The sequence below is a fragment of the Corvus cornix genome, chromosome 1, assembly GCF_000738735.6.
Source record: "Corvus cornix cornix isolate S_Up_H32 chromosome 1, ASM73873v5, whole genome shotgun sequence".
Lineage (NCBI taxonomy): Eukaryota > Metazoa > Chordata > Aves > Passeriformes > Corvidae > Corvus > Corvus cornix.
This window is the reverse complement of record NC_046332.1, coordinates 65,988,078-66,006,190: the sequence shown is the minus strand read 5'-3', so window position 1 is coordinate 66,006,190 and position 18,113 is coordinate 65,988,078. Positions and strand designations below refer to the sequence as shown.

Genomic DNA, 18,113 nt, shown 5'->3' with positions numbered 1-18,113 from the left:
ATGTTAACAAATAATCATAATAAATGATTGAAATATGGATCTCCGATGTACTTACGGGTTTTTTTAAGAGATATAAATAGATACTAAGCTATTAGAAACTGGTGTAGACACTGGTTTTAAATGTTTTCTTTGCTTCTGTTTTAAATAATAATAAAGCAGATTATCCTCTTCTCCATACATATTGTAGGTTCACTAGATGCCTATGCCTAGCTCCCAATCCGGTTTCCCAAGACCCCCTCATCCCACACAAAAAGGTACCATACAAAGATAATGTTTGACTTTTATATACTGTTTTGTTACCAGACCTCTTACTAAGCACTAGAACAATGACATTTACTGCTGCTTTTACTTTCTTATTTCCACTGATTTTTTTCTTCTCCATCTGGTTACTTACCATGTATTTGGCTGCCTACATTATTATGTTTTTTTTTCCTCTCTCTATATCCCACATTCTCAATTTTCTCTCTCCCAGCAGTTTCCCTCCCAAGTCCTGTACCTTCATTTTCATTCCATTTAAACACAAATCGCTTTACACATTATCTAAAACCTTCTAAACTGTTCTAGTTCTGCACCATCTTCATCATTGACCATTCTTTCCTTGTCACGTTCCTGTCATGTGTTCCTTTGCCCAAATCGGTCACAAATGGATAGCTTTTGTCCCAAAGCTATCCTGGTAAGAACAGGAAGATGAATCAAATTTTCCCTCTTTCATGCTGCTATTTTTTTTGTCTTTTCAATTTATTTCAAATTTTCTAGCAATTGCCTCAGCTTGCAACTTTTCTGCTTTCTTCCAAATAATTTCCAACTTCTACATGCCATCATTCCAGCTGCTCCTGAAATCAGCTCCATCATTTACTCCTATGTCTTCTTACCCTGCTCAGTTCCCTGAATTCTCAGGTGTATCTGGTTTTTACCTCAAATGTCTGTTTTTGTTGCAAGAGGCCCTTTGCATTTTCCATGTCCTCAAAGTTCTTCCATCCTGCTCACTCTCAATCAAGTATTTCCTCACCCATGTATTATTCTCCTCTAGTAGAAAATTTGTTCTCCTTGTCCATTGGTCAGATTTTCACACCTCAGTTCCTTATTCTGCTGCAAATATTATTTTTTTCTTCTAGCGCATTATCAGCCTTTCTCCAGATAAGTCTGTTATCTACTCTCCCTGTCCCTTAGCAAAATGAAAGCCCTTTCCCACCAATGTCTTGCTTTTCTTTAGTTCTCCACCTCTTCTCTAGAATCATACTGACAATTCAGTTAAGTGTAATGCTAAGTGGTTTCAGATTATACTTTCCTGATGTAAGAAAAATACCCACACAGCTACCATGCACACAGAACCTTCCAGGGCCATCTGTCTTTCTCCCCTCCCAGAAAGGACGAGAGAGGAAATAGGGATGTTGAACAGATTCAGGAATAGAGAAAGAAAATAACAGCAATTCAACACACTCACTGCATGGTCCTGTGTGAAGTTCCTTGTAAAGCCTTTGGAGGCTACTGAACAAGAACAAGAAAGAAATTATGATTTAAATTTGCCCATTGTAAGAACCTAGTGTGTGCATTTTGCTGCCCAGATATTAGGTGACAGCTGCCCTGCAGTTGCCCTCCACATTAATAAAAATTACTTATATACAGCTTCAGTCATTTGAATGGAAACCTAACCTAAATTGTTTCTGCATTGGTTTGAAACTTGTTTAATCTATTTTTCAACAAGAAAAATCCATGTAATAATCTGAACTGATAGTCCTTGATTCTTTCTTGTTATATTTGTGTTTGAAAGATGGGTATCTGAAGGATTTCCACAATGAAAAGGAACTTTTGGTGATTCTGTGAAGCAACTGCACACAATTCTATTTCTGATGTATAAATCATGGACAAAAGTGTGTGGAAATTTGTGATGATGTTTTTTATGAGATCAAAACCTTTATTGGAAAAGGCCATTATCAAGGCTGTGAAGTCAAGCATTCCAAAATTAGGAAATGGTAGAATTAAGGTTGTCTTCTGCACCTTTGTTCAACTGTCTTTGTGTATGTGTCATGATACAATCTTTAATTATATGATTAGATACTGTATTTTTCACAATACCTTGTCTCATTCAGTGCAGAGGACAAAAATATAGGTGAATAAATGGATATGTATCCAATATTTTCTTTATCTTCAGTGGTCAGTGTGTGTTCTAATGCTTTATATAATGCTTGGTTTATATATAATACTTCCATCATTAGACATCATGCTTTACAGAATAGTTGTGAATGATTATCTAAACTTCTTCCATATATTAAATCTTAATTTTGGCCTTTTCTAACAGCTGAGGGCTTTGCTTCACTAATGTCCTAGATAACTATCCTCTAGGGTTGTGTTCTTAACAAGTAAACTGCAAAGTCAGAGGTTTCACTGTGAGACAACATCTGAAAAACATATGGAATTGAATCTTAAGATTCACAGTGATAAAACTAACCAAGTAACTGATAAACTGTAATACCTTAATATGAGCAGTGTGGCCTAAGGAATGACCATTTTGCTATGGGAGTTTTACAGATACTTGCTATGATAAAGACAATCTTGGGATACATTTTGTGCTCTTGGGCACAGAATCTTCCTTTCATTTTTCTTGCAACCTGTATCACCTCTAGCAGTGTCTCCATCAGGCTTTCTTTTTCTTGGTTCTCTCTCATTTCTGGGTTTTCTATCAGTCTTAATATCAACTTTCAAATTTTATAATCTTTTTCTTGACCCTTTTTCTCTCACACCCTTCAATGCAAGTTTCTTTTTATATCCAGTCATAATTCCAGCCTCTAAAGTTTTGACTTCTTATGCCCAATATCCTTGTTAAGCAAGATCCAGGTGTCTCCAGATACTGACTCATAACACTCTATCCGTATGCCACATGTCCAGTTACTCACCAAGATTTCTCCCTCTGAGAAACCTCAGATGACTTTACTTGACTTTCTTGCCCTATCTGTGTTCTGTCTCCCCTCTTTCCTTCTATTCTCGACCACTGGGTTCTGTTCTTGTCTATTAATACAAATAATTCAGTCCCCCAACTTCAGCCTCAGTTATTGTCAGCCAATCATTTTTATTACTTTATTTCACAGTGTCTTCCAGTGCACTGGTTTCTGTGTTTCTATCTATGTATTTAGCCAGTCTCAGTCACTCCCCCAGTCACATTTTCTGTCCTTGTTTCCAATTCCAATCACCTCAGACTTCTTGTCCTAATTTCTGTAAATCTTGAGTATTTTTGTGAGTTCATGTTTGTAGACTTAGAGAAGATTACTGTTGGCTGCTAATCATAGATAGGATACATTTTCCAGTGCACGACTACTCTCAAATTAACTAATGATTTTTTAAAAATAGTTTTCAATATCGTCAAATGACAGAACATTTATTTCTTTCCTAGGGACATCAGTGTTCTTTGCAGCACCTTTAACTAAGATGTCTTCTCTTTAGTATTTTCTTCATTTATTTTCCTCATGATATTGACTGTGATGACCAGCGTTAAGTATATTTCTTTTATGTGTAAAGTCCTTTCAATAATTGCATCTTTCTCCCAGAGCTTCTGTCTCCTATCTCTGCATTTCTGTCTGTTCCTTTCCATGTCCCCCTTAATCTAAAGCAATTCCATTTGCATCCATAGCTGCCTAAAGACGAGGTCATCCAACTGTATAATTCCATGTAAAACAATGGCCATATGTTCTCTAAAGTATTAATTGATTAAACCTAAGAAAAGCATCTGATTCTTTATACATTTTACCAAGATTTTTCTTGCCTTTTTTTCCTCATCAAAACTCTTGAAACTGCTAAATGTCTCTCTATGTATATCAACTTGTAAATTCTGCATTTTTATTCAATTGACACTTGCTCATCAGTTATTCTGGTTTTATCACCACTTAGTAAGTGCTATGTATTTGTTGTTACTCATTTATTGTTGCATGGGACTTCTAGCAGAAAGGTGCTTGGGTTTAGTATAGAGCCAGAATTCTCAAATTAATGGATCAGGTAATTTGAAGAATAAAAATACATTTTCATTTTCCCATGTGACATTCCTTCTTCTCTGTCGACCCACTTCAACACTATTTCAGCTTCCCCTGTATTGTTGCTTTCTCATTTTCCTTCCACCTCTGTTTCACCTCCTCCCCTGCCAAGTACTACTTCTGAATATCCCAAATATTTCTTAATATGTCACTTCCTTGACCTACAAGGCAATGTGTGCGTGTATGATCTGGAGCCATGTGGCTGCTGGTTGACCAGGTGGCTGACTAGGAGGCACATGCATTCTGAGGGATCAGTGACAAACCAGGAGATATGCATTTTCTGCTGGACATCTTGTTGCTGCCTCTTGGCAGCTGGGCAAATCAAACAGTACATGATGCTTCTCAGCAGCTGAAGGGCCAAACAAATGGTTTTTCAAACTGCAAGAGACCCACAGCCCACCTGTTGTGCAGGCCTGCTATAAAGGTTGAACATTTCAGCAGGGAAAAGAAGTCAGGAGCTGGAAACAAAGCTGTCAGAAGCCTGGAAGGCAAAGGGATTTTTTTTTTCTAGATATGTTGAATAACTGCCCAAGGAAACATCTGCTACTTAGCTAGGCTGTTTATGGAAACAAACAGCTGACTATTCTAGACCCATAGAAATATAAAAAGGTTCTGTGAAGCAGCAATGACAAAACAGTGGACTGACTTGTTTGGAGATAAACATTTCTGTGATTTTTAGGCCACTTAGCCTGTTATTCCATTAGGCCAGATTAAAAAAAAATAGCAAAAAAAACCAAACAAAAAACAAAACAAAACAAAACCCCAAAAAAACCCAAAAAAACCAACCAAGCAAAGAACCTAATCATTTCCATTTAATTTGTCAATAAAAATTCCTTTATTCAGCTTAGTATTCAACAAGGACTATGAAGGCCTGCCAATGTGAAATAACATGTCTTGTGAAAGTGTGACTTTCAGCCATATGACAGATAGCTTTTGCATTTTGCTTTTTACCTGGCTGATTATCAGGTTTCTTCCTTAAGTTTTCCATTTTTAAGATTTCTAAAGGTCAGTAAGACAGCTGGTTTCAGTCTCTACAGTTTTGATTAACTGCAGGCATAAGAAAGGACTGTCTCTGTAATGTGACTGCTCTCCTTTGGGTTATTCTACCACCTCTCTAGGTAAGAGTAGTGATCCGAGGTACCAGAAACGTGGGAAAGACAACAGAATGGAGCAAAGCCATTGTAGTGACCCACTGGAAGTGATATCTGCTGGTTTTTTATTGATCCTTCTCTGCATGCTAGAGTTTGTCAAACCAACTGAAGCCTTGGTGAAAACGTATGCACATGCACTGTTCAATTACAGAAGCTGAAGGGTAGTGTGTTTTCTGCTTTGCTTTTCTGTCTTATGCTCAAAAGAAAATTTATTTTCAGACCTAGTGGTGGTCTTAAGGATGAGACACTGTTAGAATTTTAGTGTCTAACCCTCAGTGACATATAGTGGAGCTGCCTTACTAACTCCCTCTGGTTAGTCCATCTGATTCTATTTTAGTTTTGTTCAGTCTTCATAAAATATTTGCTGGTTCAATGCTGTTCTTATTTGCAGTAACACATAATGCTTCATTTTCCTTCTGATTAGTGCCTTAAACTTCAGTTGCTTTTTGACTTCACTGTGTAACACCTTGTATTAATGTCAGGGTCATGCACTTATTATTCATGTGAACGGTGCTATTCACTTCAATGAAATTATATACATAATAATAAATAACAACATTAATCTGTGCACACCACCTTGAATTTCATTACTGTTGCAGAAGATATATCTCTGAAAATAGGTTCTCTTATTTTTTATGCATTTTAGAAAGAACTTGGCTCTCTCTATGTACACTAATTTAAAGATTTTTTTTTATTTCTCCTAAGCTTTACAAGCTTTACCAGCTCACAAGTTTTAAAGACACTTGTTTTACTGATTATTTTGGCTTGACAGACTATCCAATATAGTTTAGCTTTTAAAACTAGATTCTATAGTAGGCATTTAAAACATCTCTTGCTAGTTCATGTCTTTTACTGTTGATACAGGAATACTCGATGAGGAAACAGATGTTAAAGATTTATTTTGTTTCATATTTCATTGACCATGGATAAATACTGAAATTATCTTACAATGCATGGAAACCAAACAGCAATAAGTATGTTCCCTATCCCCCTGCCCAGGAGTCAGCACTTTGGCAGGTTTTCAACCCAAGCTAATCAATTAAAGACAACATTGATTAACTTAAACAGAAGGTGGTATTGATTGCAGGCAGTAACCTATAAATAGACAATTGTTTCATAGCGTTCATAGGTCACTGTTAGATACACCTTTAAACTTCAAGGTACATAATCCTGTTATCTATCACCCAAAAGGCAAAGGAAGGGCACAGAGTGAATATGCATTTACATATATGTTGCAAAGTATTCTTATTCAACTCTCTCATTCAACACTTATACTCTTACATAAAATTTTTCACAGTTTATTTGAAATTGCTATCTATTGCAATTTACGTCTCATTTTATAGCTGTATATATATGAAGCTGATGGAAATCAAATATGTTCCTGACTTTTCTACTGAGATAAATGGTTAATCAATCAGATTTTCTTCCAACATGGTACTTTAGTTCACTTTTAAAGGAACCATATGTAAAATTAATGACTAAGCATGAACAGAGTCAAGTGGGAAAATTCAGGACAATAAGAATATTAAAAAAAAACCCCATACTGTGCTCCAAAGAGGCTATTAAAACTTCATATAGAATTGTTTTGACTTTCATTCTCATTCATCCTACACATTCATCTTATTCAAAGAGGGAAGGATAGGATGGATGAATTCTTACTTAGACTTCTGAGGAAACCCCAGTTGTCATGCTACCTGGGAAGGATGGGCACTGCAAGCCACCATCCTAGGTATTTTTGATTCCCATAAGTACTTTGTTCCCATCATCTTCTCCTTCAGAAGATAACTGAAACCTGAACAGGCAGGTAGAACATACATTTCTGGCATAGTCTCATCAGCTAAAAAATAACTTTTTCCCTTTTAGAGAAAGAACTAAAAGCCTTGCTTTTTTTTTATAAATCAGGATGAAAAATTGATTAAAACAACATCATTTCAGTGAAACGGTGTTTCTATAGCCTACCACGAAACAGGTATAAATAAAGTGGATTTCTAGTTCATTCACATCATTCACAGCTGAACTATAATCCTGAGTATTCTAAGGCTGGTTGAGGAGCTAGATCTGCTGGATGTAAAATGTTCATCAGTATTTGCCTCTACAGTGTGTAGAGAGCTGTCTCTTTTTCTCTTGCTTGTATTTTTTTTCCCTCAGCCACATTTACTACAACTTAGACAAGTGCTAGGAAGTGGCATCACATCATGTTAAGATGTGTCATAAAGAGGATTGTTTCTTGGCATTAGTTTTTTAAACTCTATAAAGATTTAAAAATTCCTGACGTTTGTGTATTATACCCATATAAAGGAATTTCTTCTTTCAATATTAGTGTTGCATTCTTCTGTTAAATCCTTAAGACCTCACATAACAGATGTCAAAATATTTAATTATTTGAGATTTTTCTAATAGATGCAATTCTCTTGTGACTTGTGTGAAGCATGAGGGAGACAACTCTTACACCAAAATAACTGCAATATTTTTTAATTCTTCTAAAAGGATTGTGCTTTGGAGAACTAGTAATGTAGACTAGTAGCCAGTAAGTTGCTTTATCCATTTGGCACAAATAAGAGGAAATCTATTAGACAGGGAGATCCATGTGTCCTTCCTGAAAGGTGCTACAGCTTGAGTAGGTAAAAAGAAGCATCCAATCCAGATTAGATTTCAAATCTTGAATTTCAAGTTCAATGAGATTTAAACCAATTAATATGAACAGTGGCCATCCTGTTCAGTGGCCCTTTTTGACTATCAGCCACCATCTGCATCAAAGAAGAAAAAATTTCTAAGCAAGCCATGTGAGGTAATCTACCAAGGAAGGTCATAATCAATTTCCTATCTTATCCCTGAATGTCTGAAACTCTGAAATGAGGTTTTCAGAGAGAAGTTAAGATATTCTTATCTTAACTTTAATTCTTACACTATTTAAAAAGTTATTTAGTTGTCCACAAGTCGATAACTTGTGCTATTTGAGATGCTCCAGTGCATCTGAGACATCTGCATCTGCATCATGCGTCCAGAAGATCCAGGCCTTTCTGGAGCAGCATCTGGAAGCCTTACAGGATGTGGAAGGCTGACTCAAATCATACCAGATGTTGAATCAACCCCTTTTGCTCATTTAGAATGCCTTTGAACATACAACATTCTATACTTGGGTTATATTAAATGGAAATTCATCGTTTATTATATATATAGAATAAAAATATATTTATTGCTGCTTTAATTCTAAAGGGGAGGCCTATGCCACTCCTAGAATTTTTACAAATGAAGATTCATGGGATAATTTCTCTAGATCTTGCTCCCCTGTTATTTGCGGACTAGCTTGTATTTAACATGGCATTTGACTAAGAAAGGAAAAAGTGAAATAGGGAGAAAAAGTTGTGGTTTTAAATTATTTTTTAAAGAAGCTCAAACTGACTGACTTTCAAAATGATCTGATCATATTTACCATGTGTGACTCAAAAGCAGCTCTTTGGTCAAATAAATAAATTGTCCTGAATATGGCAGCTCTGAACTCTGCTAATGTGTCTTAGCATAATCTAGTACTTTCTCTGTTCTTTGGAACATATTTGACTTCTATCTGTACATTCAATAATAAAATCATTTCATAGCTGCCTCCTTTTTATTTCTGATTTGAAACAAATAATTCATTTTGGCCTTGAAGCTTGCAAGAGTAAGCATATTAAAAAAACAGCTAAAGAAGAAAAGTTGGTGTTTAGCAGACATTCAACAGAAGTTATTTATTTAGTGTGTAATTCTTTTCAATTGCTAGTGTAAATAAGTATATTGAAACAAACCAAAACTAGGCATCAAGCTGAAGGAAAGCGTGTTTGTGCATAATAGTTCTGAGAAATTGTTTAAGGACAGATTATTCATGAGAAAACACTAATTTTGTAAATCTACAAAAATTAGCTAGTCCAAAATTAGTTTCTTAAATTTTGGTTATTTATTTTCAGAGGAACCTTAATCTGTTATAATGTTTCTTCATGAATATGAGTTTCAGTAATTAGATGCTTACTCATTTTTTTATTTGTGTTAGTAATTCCAGTTTGCAGCCTTGTGGCTGTCTCAGATAAATTGTTTTGAGCTATGCCAGGAGTAACTGGAAATCTACTAGAGATTTTATCATTGTAATATCTGAACAACTTTGCAGTCTTTAATGGATTTAGTCTTCACATCAGGAAATACTCCTGTGATGCAGAACAAAGCAATTATCTTTATATCATAGAGAGGCTATGAACTTGATCATGGATAAATCAGAAATCTGGGGTATATCAGAGACTGAACCTAAATCTTGCAAGAGCTGAAGATTTTATTCTGCCCTTCATGTTTTGCCCTCCCTATTATATGTTCTTTCATGCTTTCTCATTCTACAGGCATAGGGGAAAACTAGATGGAATTTACAAACTTGAATATCAGTGACAGGATTTATGTCCCAACACTCCATGCTAACAGAGTACATGGAGCACATCATCTGTGCTTGCTCTGCACTTGCTCAGACTGATGGCTAACCTCTGTGAATATCAGGGTAATGACAAAGTGCACCTGGTCTAAGTCTTTTCAAATCTTTTCTTTGTTAGACAAAGCTTTGAAAATACAACAACATATGCTGCCTAGCATTATTTGATTATTACTTGATTTTATATGAATGCTACTCACATACCAAGTTGACCCTATGTATTCATCTTTTGTGAAAAAGACCTGACATAACTTCTAGATTCTGGTACTTCTACATAAATATAGCCAGTTTGGTTAAAACACCTTGCATAAAGACATTTCAAAGGTTTGAAGCTACAGTAGTGGAGAACGGATTATTTAAGTAGTGCAGGTTCTACCAGCTTCCTAACCCAAAGTTACACTGAACTTTTTTTCTTCAGCTTTCTTGTGTACACACAGGCTCAATACCTGCTATACTTTTATTCATAGAAGTGAAGATAAACCAGTATGAGCTTTCTGTGCTTCAGGAGCTGAAAGCATGCGTGCGTTACTGCCCTGTCCTTTTAATGTTTCAGTCAAAACCACAAAGAAGATGTAACATTTAATTACACCTGAGCCATCAAATGCAAATCTGTCCATAAGTATGTTATGGCAACAGCAATGTTTTATGTGGAAAAGAATTTCAGTGTGTTTCTTCTAAGAGGTAAACTGATGTCATGCCAGCAATGGGGCAATAGCATTCATTAAATCTTTTGATGTGATCATCCTTACCTATGTTCCCTACAATAGTATTGAAATTACTGTCCCATTCATGACCAGGTAAACAAAAGTTATTGAAGGAATGTAACCGAGTGATGTCATTTCCCTTAAAACTTTACACAAATATTGAGGGGAGATGATGACTATGAGATGTTAGTGACTGTACTGGCAAATGACTTCAATTTATATGGGAAGGTATATATGTCCATGAACCTGTGTTCTGATCACATTATGGATTCAGGCACCATTCCCGATCTCAGGTCTTTTTGTCAGACTCACCTGCAAATCCAGGCTTCAGACCTGAAGGGTTGTAGTGAACTCATCTTGTAAGTATTGCATGCATTCTAAACTGTGGACAGCATTATGAGGATGCTTCTTTGGAAGTATCACTCCAGTCTGAAGCATTTTGATAAGGAGCAATGCACAAGGTGAAGGGTAAAGCAAAACCTTTCAAGTACTGTGTTTCTACTTAAAAGGGAAGAGCCAGTGAAGGAATTAGAAGAGAGTGACAATTCAAAGAAGCAGACTAGGAAAATATTTTTGCCATACAAATTTGTTTATACAACTGAGACAGAAACTTTAGTAGGTGAGATATGAGGAGAAACATCATGTGAATTTATAGCTAGAAAGAGGGATAGGAGAATGAGGGGCAGAGACTTTTTATGAGAATAAATTTAGACACTGTGTTGTAATTAAGAGTCAGAAGTTACAGACAAACAGGATACCTTGATTTTGAACTTTACTGACAGACAAGATTAAAAGAGTAGTTCATAGTGACTAAGAGTAGTAGTGGGGAAGATGAGGAGGAATCTGAAGGGGTGAATGATTAACAGCTCTGTTTTCTCAAACTAAGATTGTCAGAGCAGCGACACATTCACACAGAGGATCAGAAAAGCAGACTGAGGTTTTATGTCAGACAGAAGGGAACAGACCTGGAGTACAAAGGGCTGTGTCAATTGTCAACAAGGATATGGTGACTGAATTTCAGTTTATGGATTAGACTGCTCAGATATGAAGTATGGAGAGAGAGACAATGCAAGGAAGATCTCAACCTTCAGAAATTAAAACAGAAAGTTGAGGAAGAAGCAAAAAATGTCAAACTGAGAAAGAAGTTAGCAATGTGGAGGGAGAATAAGAAGATCCCAACAAAGGGAGAACAATATTTGAATGCCAAAACCTTTTTAGGAAATACTAGCCTAGAATCTACCAGATATGGTGGGAGGTGCTAGTTCTAATATTTGTTTATATAGACATCATTAACACAGACACATTTAATAAAAGTTTCAAAAAATCAGCTGACTAGCAGCAGAATAGATGGTCAAGGAAGAAGGCATTTCCCAGCATTTTGCAAGAATTGTGATCATTCATCCAGGTATTTGACATATTCATAGCAAATTAGGAACATGGACATATTATATCCATGTTGTTAAGCAATAGGTAGCTATAGGAAGGTTTCATAGATTTTAACTTTTTATAAGTAATGTCCCTAAAGACATTAGGATTTTTATAATGAATTATTGCAGTGTGAGTTCTAGAAATTTTTTGGGGTAATTTTGCTAAGCCTCTGTGGTAGTTGCACTTAAGGATTTTGTTAATTGTGGTAATCAGCTTTCAAAAAATGTTAACACATGGCCACATTTTTTCTCCTTGCATTTAAAGAGAAAAACCTCGATTTCTGTCAGATGCTATAGATTTGCCCCCTAACTGAAATAAGAAATAAATGATACAAAGTCATTGCACTTTAATAACTGATTCCAGATAAAAGGTGTGTAGACAGCAAAACTTTCAAAGGGAGGTGCCTTCAGTTGGAACTTAGTAAACCTGCAGGGGAGGGAAAAGTTTAATACTTTAAATGGGCGACATAGCCTTCCATGCCTTTAATCCTGGAAAAAGCTAAGAAATATAGTGTAAGGGAGCAGATGTTCTTAACAGCCTTCTAGCAGCCTGTTTATGTAAAGAGTGCCAGCTAGTGATTTTCACTGCTTGTTGAAAACCTGCTTTGTATTGGTGTAAGTGTTAAGGAGAGCAGCTGAAAATCCACCTCTATGTACTTTGTGAAATGAATGTATGTATATTCATGTTACAGAAAAAGAAAATTATGTTATCAGATTTGGAGAGGATATCGTAACTCTTTTGCTAGAGCAATCTTTTTACTAAAGGAGCTTAAGCTGCAGAAAAAACACATTATACCTTGGGTACTGCATGTAATAAAATATGATTTAAATGGAAGATATTGAAATAAAAGTTTCAATTTGGGAACTTGAGTGTATTGTTGTGAAAAGCCTAGTCAGTTATGTTTATAGCTCCATCTTTTCACAGAAAGAAGCATAGAGATTCCTCATGCTTTATGCAAGTACAGTAGGTTTTAGATAACAGGATCAGGTCCACAATTTGTCTTTCTTAAAACCTACAATAAAAAATGAAAATAAATGCCACCACCATACAAACTACAAAGGTGAAAAAAATGCTGTATCTTGCATTTTCCTACCTCCTGTGGCTAGGGACAGAATGCAGACATGCCACAATAATGTTTTTTATTTCTACTGTTCAAACCATATTAATGAGAACATCATTTTGGAGAACTAATTATTTCTATTTGTCTTGTGTCACACTTTCTAATTCCCCTATATTAGCACAGCCAAAGCAAATTAATTGCTTTTCCAGCAGTTGAACCTTGTCCAAGAATGAGCTCACATTCCCTTCCAGTTTTGCAGTTTCTAGGAGTGCATTGTGTCAAAAATTTCTCTTGATACTAAACATAGCCCAGAGAATATCTTTGCAGATTTCTGTTGCTGCTCACTTGATGAAATTTATAAGTTTAAGTGACCCACTAGGAAAGATAAAGTTCTTAGCTGCAAGATTATACATCAAAACAGTTAAAGTGAAATTAAAATTAAATGAATGAATCTCACTGAAGCAAAAAAAGCAGTAATTAATGGTTCCCTTAATTGTCTTCATAAAATATTTGCATGGGTCTAATTTGCATAATTTGCATGTATTAATTAATCTTTCAAAGGAATTTTGTGCTGAGAGAAGCCAAAAAATCTCTTTGTTTTATTTAACATCTAATGAAATATTTATCTTTGTTAATGAACTTCTCATCTTCATTAAAATAAAAATTGCACAAGTTTGTATGTTTTAAATGTTTTTATAATTGAAGTATACAAAAAAATCTCTTCAGACCTACAGTATCTGAAAAACAAACACATTATTGCATATTCTGTGTCCTTTTGACGACAGCAACATTTAAAACTGGAGAAACCCTATTACCTCTACCAAAAGTTTTCAAGGACTTTTGAATTATTTTAATTTTATCTTAATTGATGATCATTTTTTGGTTTTTATATTTTAAAAATAGGGATGCCAAGGTAAATATTTTGGTGTTTTTATTATTGCCAACCGATGATACCTAATAGCTTTTCTAGAACAGATATTATGCATGGAAAAAGCGACTAGCATTACAGGTTGGAATTTAAAGTACTGCAGGAGTTTGTACATGATATGAGGTTAGTGAATATTTCAAAGACAAACAGTTAAGGGAAAAAAAAAAAGAGTTGGTGAGTTACTGCCTGGTATTTAATAATTGAACCTGGAGTAAGACTGATGAATGTAAGTTACAAAGGACTGTCCTGGCTGCAGTGATCAGCAACTTTGAGACAGTATCCAAAATAGCCAGACATGCAGAATAAGAATATGCAGTGAAAAAAAGGAAATCATCAGTATTAAAGTTTTGTGCAAAATTTGAATATAGAACTGCAAGGAGTTTAGAAGAAATTAAGAGTTACTTCAGTAAAAAAAAAAAACAAACAGGTATAAGAGGACAATGATTCAGCCTTTTGGGACAAAGGTGAAGACTATTACTGAAAATGAGGACCACCTAAAATTCCAAAGTAATCTATCAGTTACTTAATATTGCTGTGGACAAAGAAGAGAAAGTATGGTTAAAATAATGTCTATACAGAATGTTAACACTGTTCATAGTAAGATGGGTGAAAAGGAGTTCTGCTTACTTCAAGGATGAGTACAATACTATTGGAAGAATGAAAATATACCTGAAATAATCAAATGATTGGGGATTTGGAATACAAGAAATTATATTTGCACAGTGAAACAGCACAATGGGATTTTTACTCATTTTCAGTATGCCTGCATTTGCTTAAATCCTTGAACAAGGAGTTTATAAACACTTTAATGTGTTTGTATTCAGTTTAGACATGCAATACCTGAGAAAGCCAGCCCTGCAGAGACCGAAAAGTAGGTGCTCTTTAAGAGTGCTTTAGAATTTAATAAATGGGATGTTTAAGCTATCAAGATTATATACAGAGTCATATATTCTTTGCTGCATTATCCTATAATTTTTTCAACTGATAAGATATAGTGGGACTTTGCTGATACCATAATGGCAGTATAGATATTGCTCTGTGTTATGAAGGTGTGGAGTAGCTGCTGAGGCAATGTAATTATCTATAAAATACCCAAACACTATCAGTGGGAGGGATATGTTCCACTTCACACATTTGTGGGGTAGATGTCTTTATCTGAGCTATTTGGCTGGACTCCTATTAAAGTCAATGAAGAGTAATAGACACATCTCTCCCTTTGAAGAAAACGAATCACAACTTCCAATTTCTTCATTGATTATAAAGGCAGTCTGCTAAACCAGCTCAAATGCAGCTACGTACAGTGCAGGTGTCTGAGGTTAATGTGATGAATCTCATGCATTGAGTATTTTCCTTTTTGCTTGCGTCAGAATTCCAGCATCACTTGTGACAGTAATCACACTATGAGCAGCTGCATTTCAGTCACTTCTTGTAACTACTGATGTTAGAAATGGGTAATTTTGCGTCAGTTCTGGAAAAATATCCAAGCTTGACAATTCCTTTTCGGTTTCATATAATTCTGTACTGTTTTGAAAGTCGCATAAAGCATGACTCTCAAACGTAGAAAAGAGAACTTGAATTCTGCATTAATACTGAAGCTTTGCAGCATTTGTTTCATTTGGATGCTACTACACAAGGCACGAGGCATGAAACAAGAGTCAGGGAAGCATTCTGAAAATTCTGAAATAAGAGCAAAAGCACCCATAAATTGAGAGATAGAGAGATAGATGAAGAACCAAGAAAAGAAGGTAGATGAACTATCACAGAACTCTAGAAGGGAAAATAGTATCATATTACTCATACAGTTGCATTATATTACTGTAACTTTATTACTGTATCATTACTGATTTTTAATGGACAAGTAGTAAATGTTTTGCCTTTTAAATGTAGTTATGCTTGTGAACAAGACATGGGCTGGAATTAACTTGATGTAGCATAGAAGTCTTCAATGTAGACATCTGCGTCTGTGCTTGTCACCCTTGACCTTCACTGGAGGGAGTGGAAAAAAATGTCTACAGTAGACTTCATCCTGTTATAAATAATAATTAGAGTACCCCAGTATAGACTACTGCAAACAAATTTAGTAATCTCAGTCATATTCCAGAAAAGCTGCATTCAGTTTCTGCAGGTGAGAAAGTAATTTCTTTGTGGTTGTTGTTGTTTGTCATGTATAGAATTTTTTTTCCATACAATAAATCCATTTTATGGCAAGGGTTGTAATTATACTCTGAGATTGTCTCATTGCAAAGAATTGATGTAGCATTTGACACAGTCACAAGAAGTATATGCTAAGGAGTCACTGTTTTGCCCATTTTACATTTTTCAGCAAACAACTGAGTGGATAATATCGATTTCACAGTTAAAATAGTACCATTTGTTGGGGTTACTTATATGCTTTACATCTGATGTTTTGCTCTGAGTGGCAAAGGAATAGCTCATTTTGCATGCTTCAGTGCATTTTTAACCAATGCCTTAAGCCGAAACCAAGTTTTTATGCATCAAGAAAGAAATAATATATACTGATTTCTTGATGTCAGCACCAATGCTTTGGTGTCACACAAGGGTGTTGTGAAACTTAATTAATATTTGTAAAGTATTCTAGATCTTGGATGAAAGGCACAGTAGATGTTCAGTTATGTTATTAACTTCTGCTTTTATATTTTCTTTGGTGATGGATCAGAGTCCTAAACATTAAAAAGTGGTAAAGAGAGGCGATGCAAGATACAGCACTTTACAACTATTATCAGCTAATTATAGTTAGTTTCAAATCTTGTACAGGGAACTAGATGGAAAAAATATTTTATGGGATTTAGCAAACTTGATAGCCTAAATTTTGTGTAAAGGTGGCTTACCTGAATCTTCGTATAAGAAAAATTTAATAGACTGACTTATGTTAATTATTCTGCATTAGATCAGAAGTGGTATATTACTGAGTGACAGCATTTTGGTTTGGTATGGGACAGTCCCTTTTATAATCCTAAACTAACTGAGGGGTCAGAAATCCTGTTAAGGAGAATGAGAGTTTAAAATTCGCTTAAAAATATTCAAGAGGCAAAACAGCAGTTAGAGTTAAAATGTAAATAAAACTGTACAGTGAGATTTTATCAGGCAGGCAGCCCTTTGTGTAGTGTTAAGAGGAAGGCAATCATCTTCCCAAAATATCACTCCAACTTAATTGCTCTATTTTTTCAGTTGAAGAAAAAGAAAAAAGAAAAAAAAGATAACCTTGCCATCAATAAAGCTATATTAATTTCAACTAGCTGAGGGACTGATGGTTTAATTTAAAAGTGCCCAAAGATTTTAGGTTTTGTCCTTTCTTTCTTTAGCAGTAATATTAAAAAAAGAGGCATTTTTGTGTCCTTTAGAAATAGGAAATATTTATAATACTTTAAGATGAACAAATTTTTAATGTCTGTAATACTCATGTAAATTTCATATTGTAAACCCGAAAAGCAAGCAATTACTATGTTAAATCTACCTTAATTCTAAAAATAGGATTTTCTTGCAGTGGTTATTTTATATTGATGTGATTAAGAATAAAATAAAACAATTTAGCCTTTGTGTAATTCAAGCATTTGGCTTTCCCATGGACTTGATGTGGAATTTGACCCATCTCTATTAGTATCTCAAGTTCCTATGAAATTTTTAAAAAATCAGCTAAGAAAAGGAAGTATAAAGGAAGTGAAACTAAAATTAACACATTTGGAAGGACTACTTAGCCAGCATCACGTTCTATCTAGGCTAAAATTTGCTGTCAGCATATATCTATAATAAGTATTCTTCCAGTGAACTGCCAGCTGGCTTGTAAAGAGGAAAATATATTCTATAGAATAGACTGCTAGCTTTAAAAAGAAATATTTTGCTTTTGCTCATTGTAGGGTTCCGTAACACCTGAAGGACATCCTGGGAGACAGCAGCATATATAATGATAATGTGATGTCATTTTGTTTTTCCTAGTTGAGAAACACAAAGTGTGTACCAGTAATGGTAAAAACATTTTTTCTATTATATTCTTGTCAGCCTTATTTTTTAAAAGTGATGCAGCCTCTAATAGCTTAGGAAAAGCAGCAATAGCATAATAGTGTGTTTTGTCATGGATGTTAGAAAGGATGGATCACAACGTGCTACAGCTGGCCTTGGAAACAAAGTGTTATGAAGGCAGGACCAAAAAATTTACAGTGCTGCTTTATGTGCATGAAATTAGAATATGGATTGTTGAAAATATACAATGTTGTATTAGATAATTCAAGTTTTGACTTGTTTATTTAGTCCCTGTGTTGATTCTGCAGATTTTGCCTGTGACAAACTGTCAGTGCAACCATTGCATTAGAAGACATGTATTTTTCATGATATTGTTTCATGCTGCAATATGCTGGCTA

The 18,113-nt window shown here is 35.0% G+C and overlaps 1 protein-coding gene across 6 annotated transcripts in view; it reads left to right on the top strand.

Annotated features, from left to right (window-relative positions):
- The window catches only part of DACH1 (dachshund family transcription factor 1), a 356,766-nt gene that overhangs the window by 323,134 nt on the left and 15,519 nt on the right, over positions 1-18,113 (top strand). For 2 of the 6 annotated variants that reach the window (XM_039565348.1, XM_039563475.1), the window contains one exon: positions 188-254. The exons of the other annotated variants lie outside the window; for them this stretch is intronic. In XM_039565348.1, the coding sequence (XP_039421282.1) occupies positions 188-210 (23 nt within the window). In that variant the 3' untranslated portion in view covers positions 211-254. The remainder of the gene's footprint in view (positions 1-187; positions 255-18,113) is intronic. 6 annotated transcript variants of the gene reach the window in all.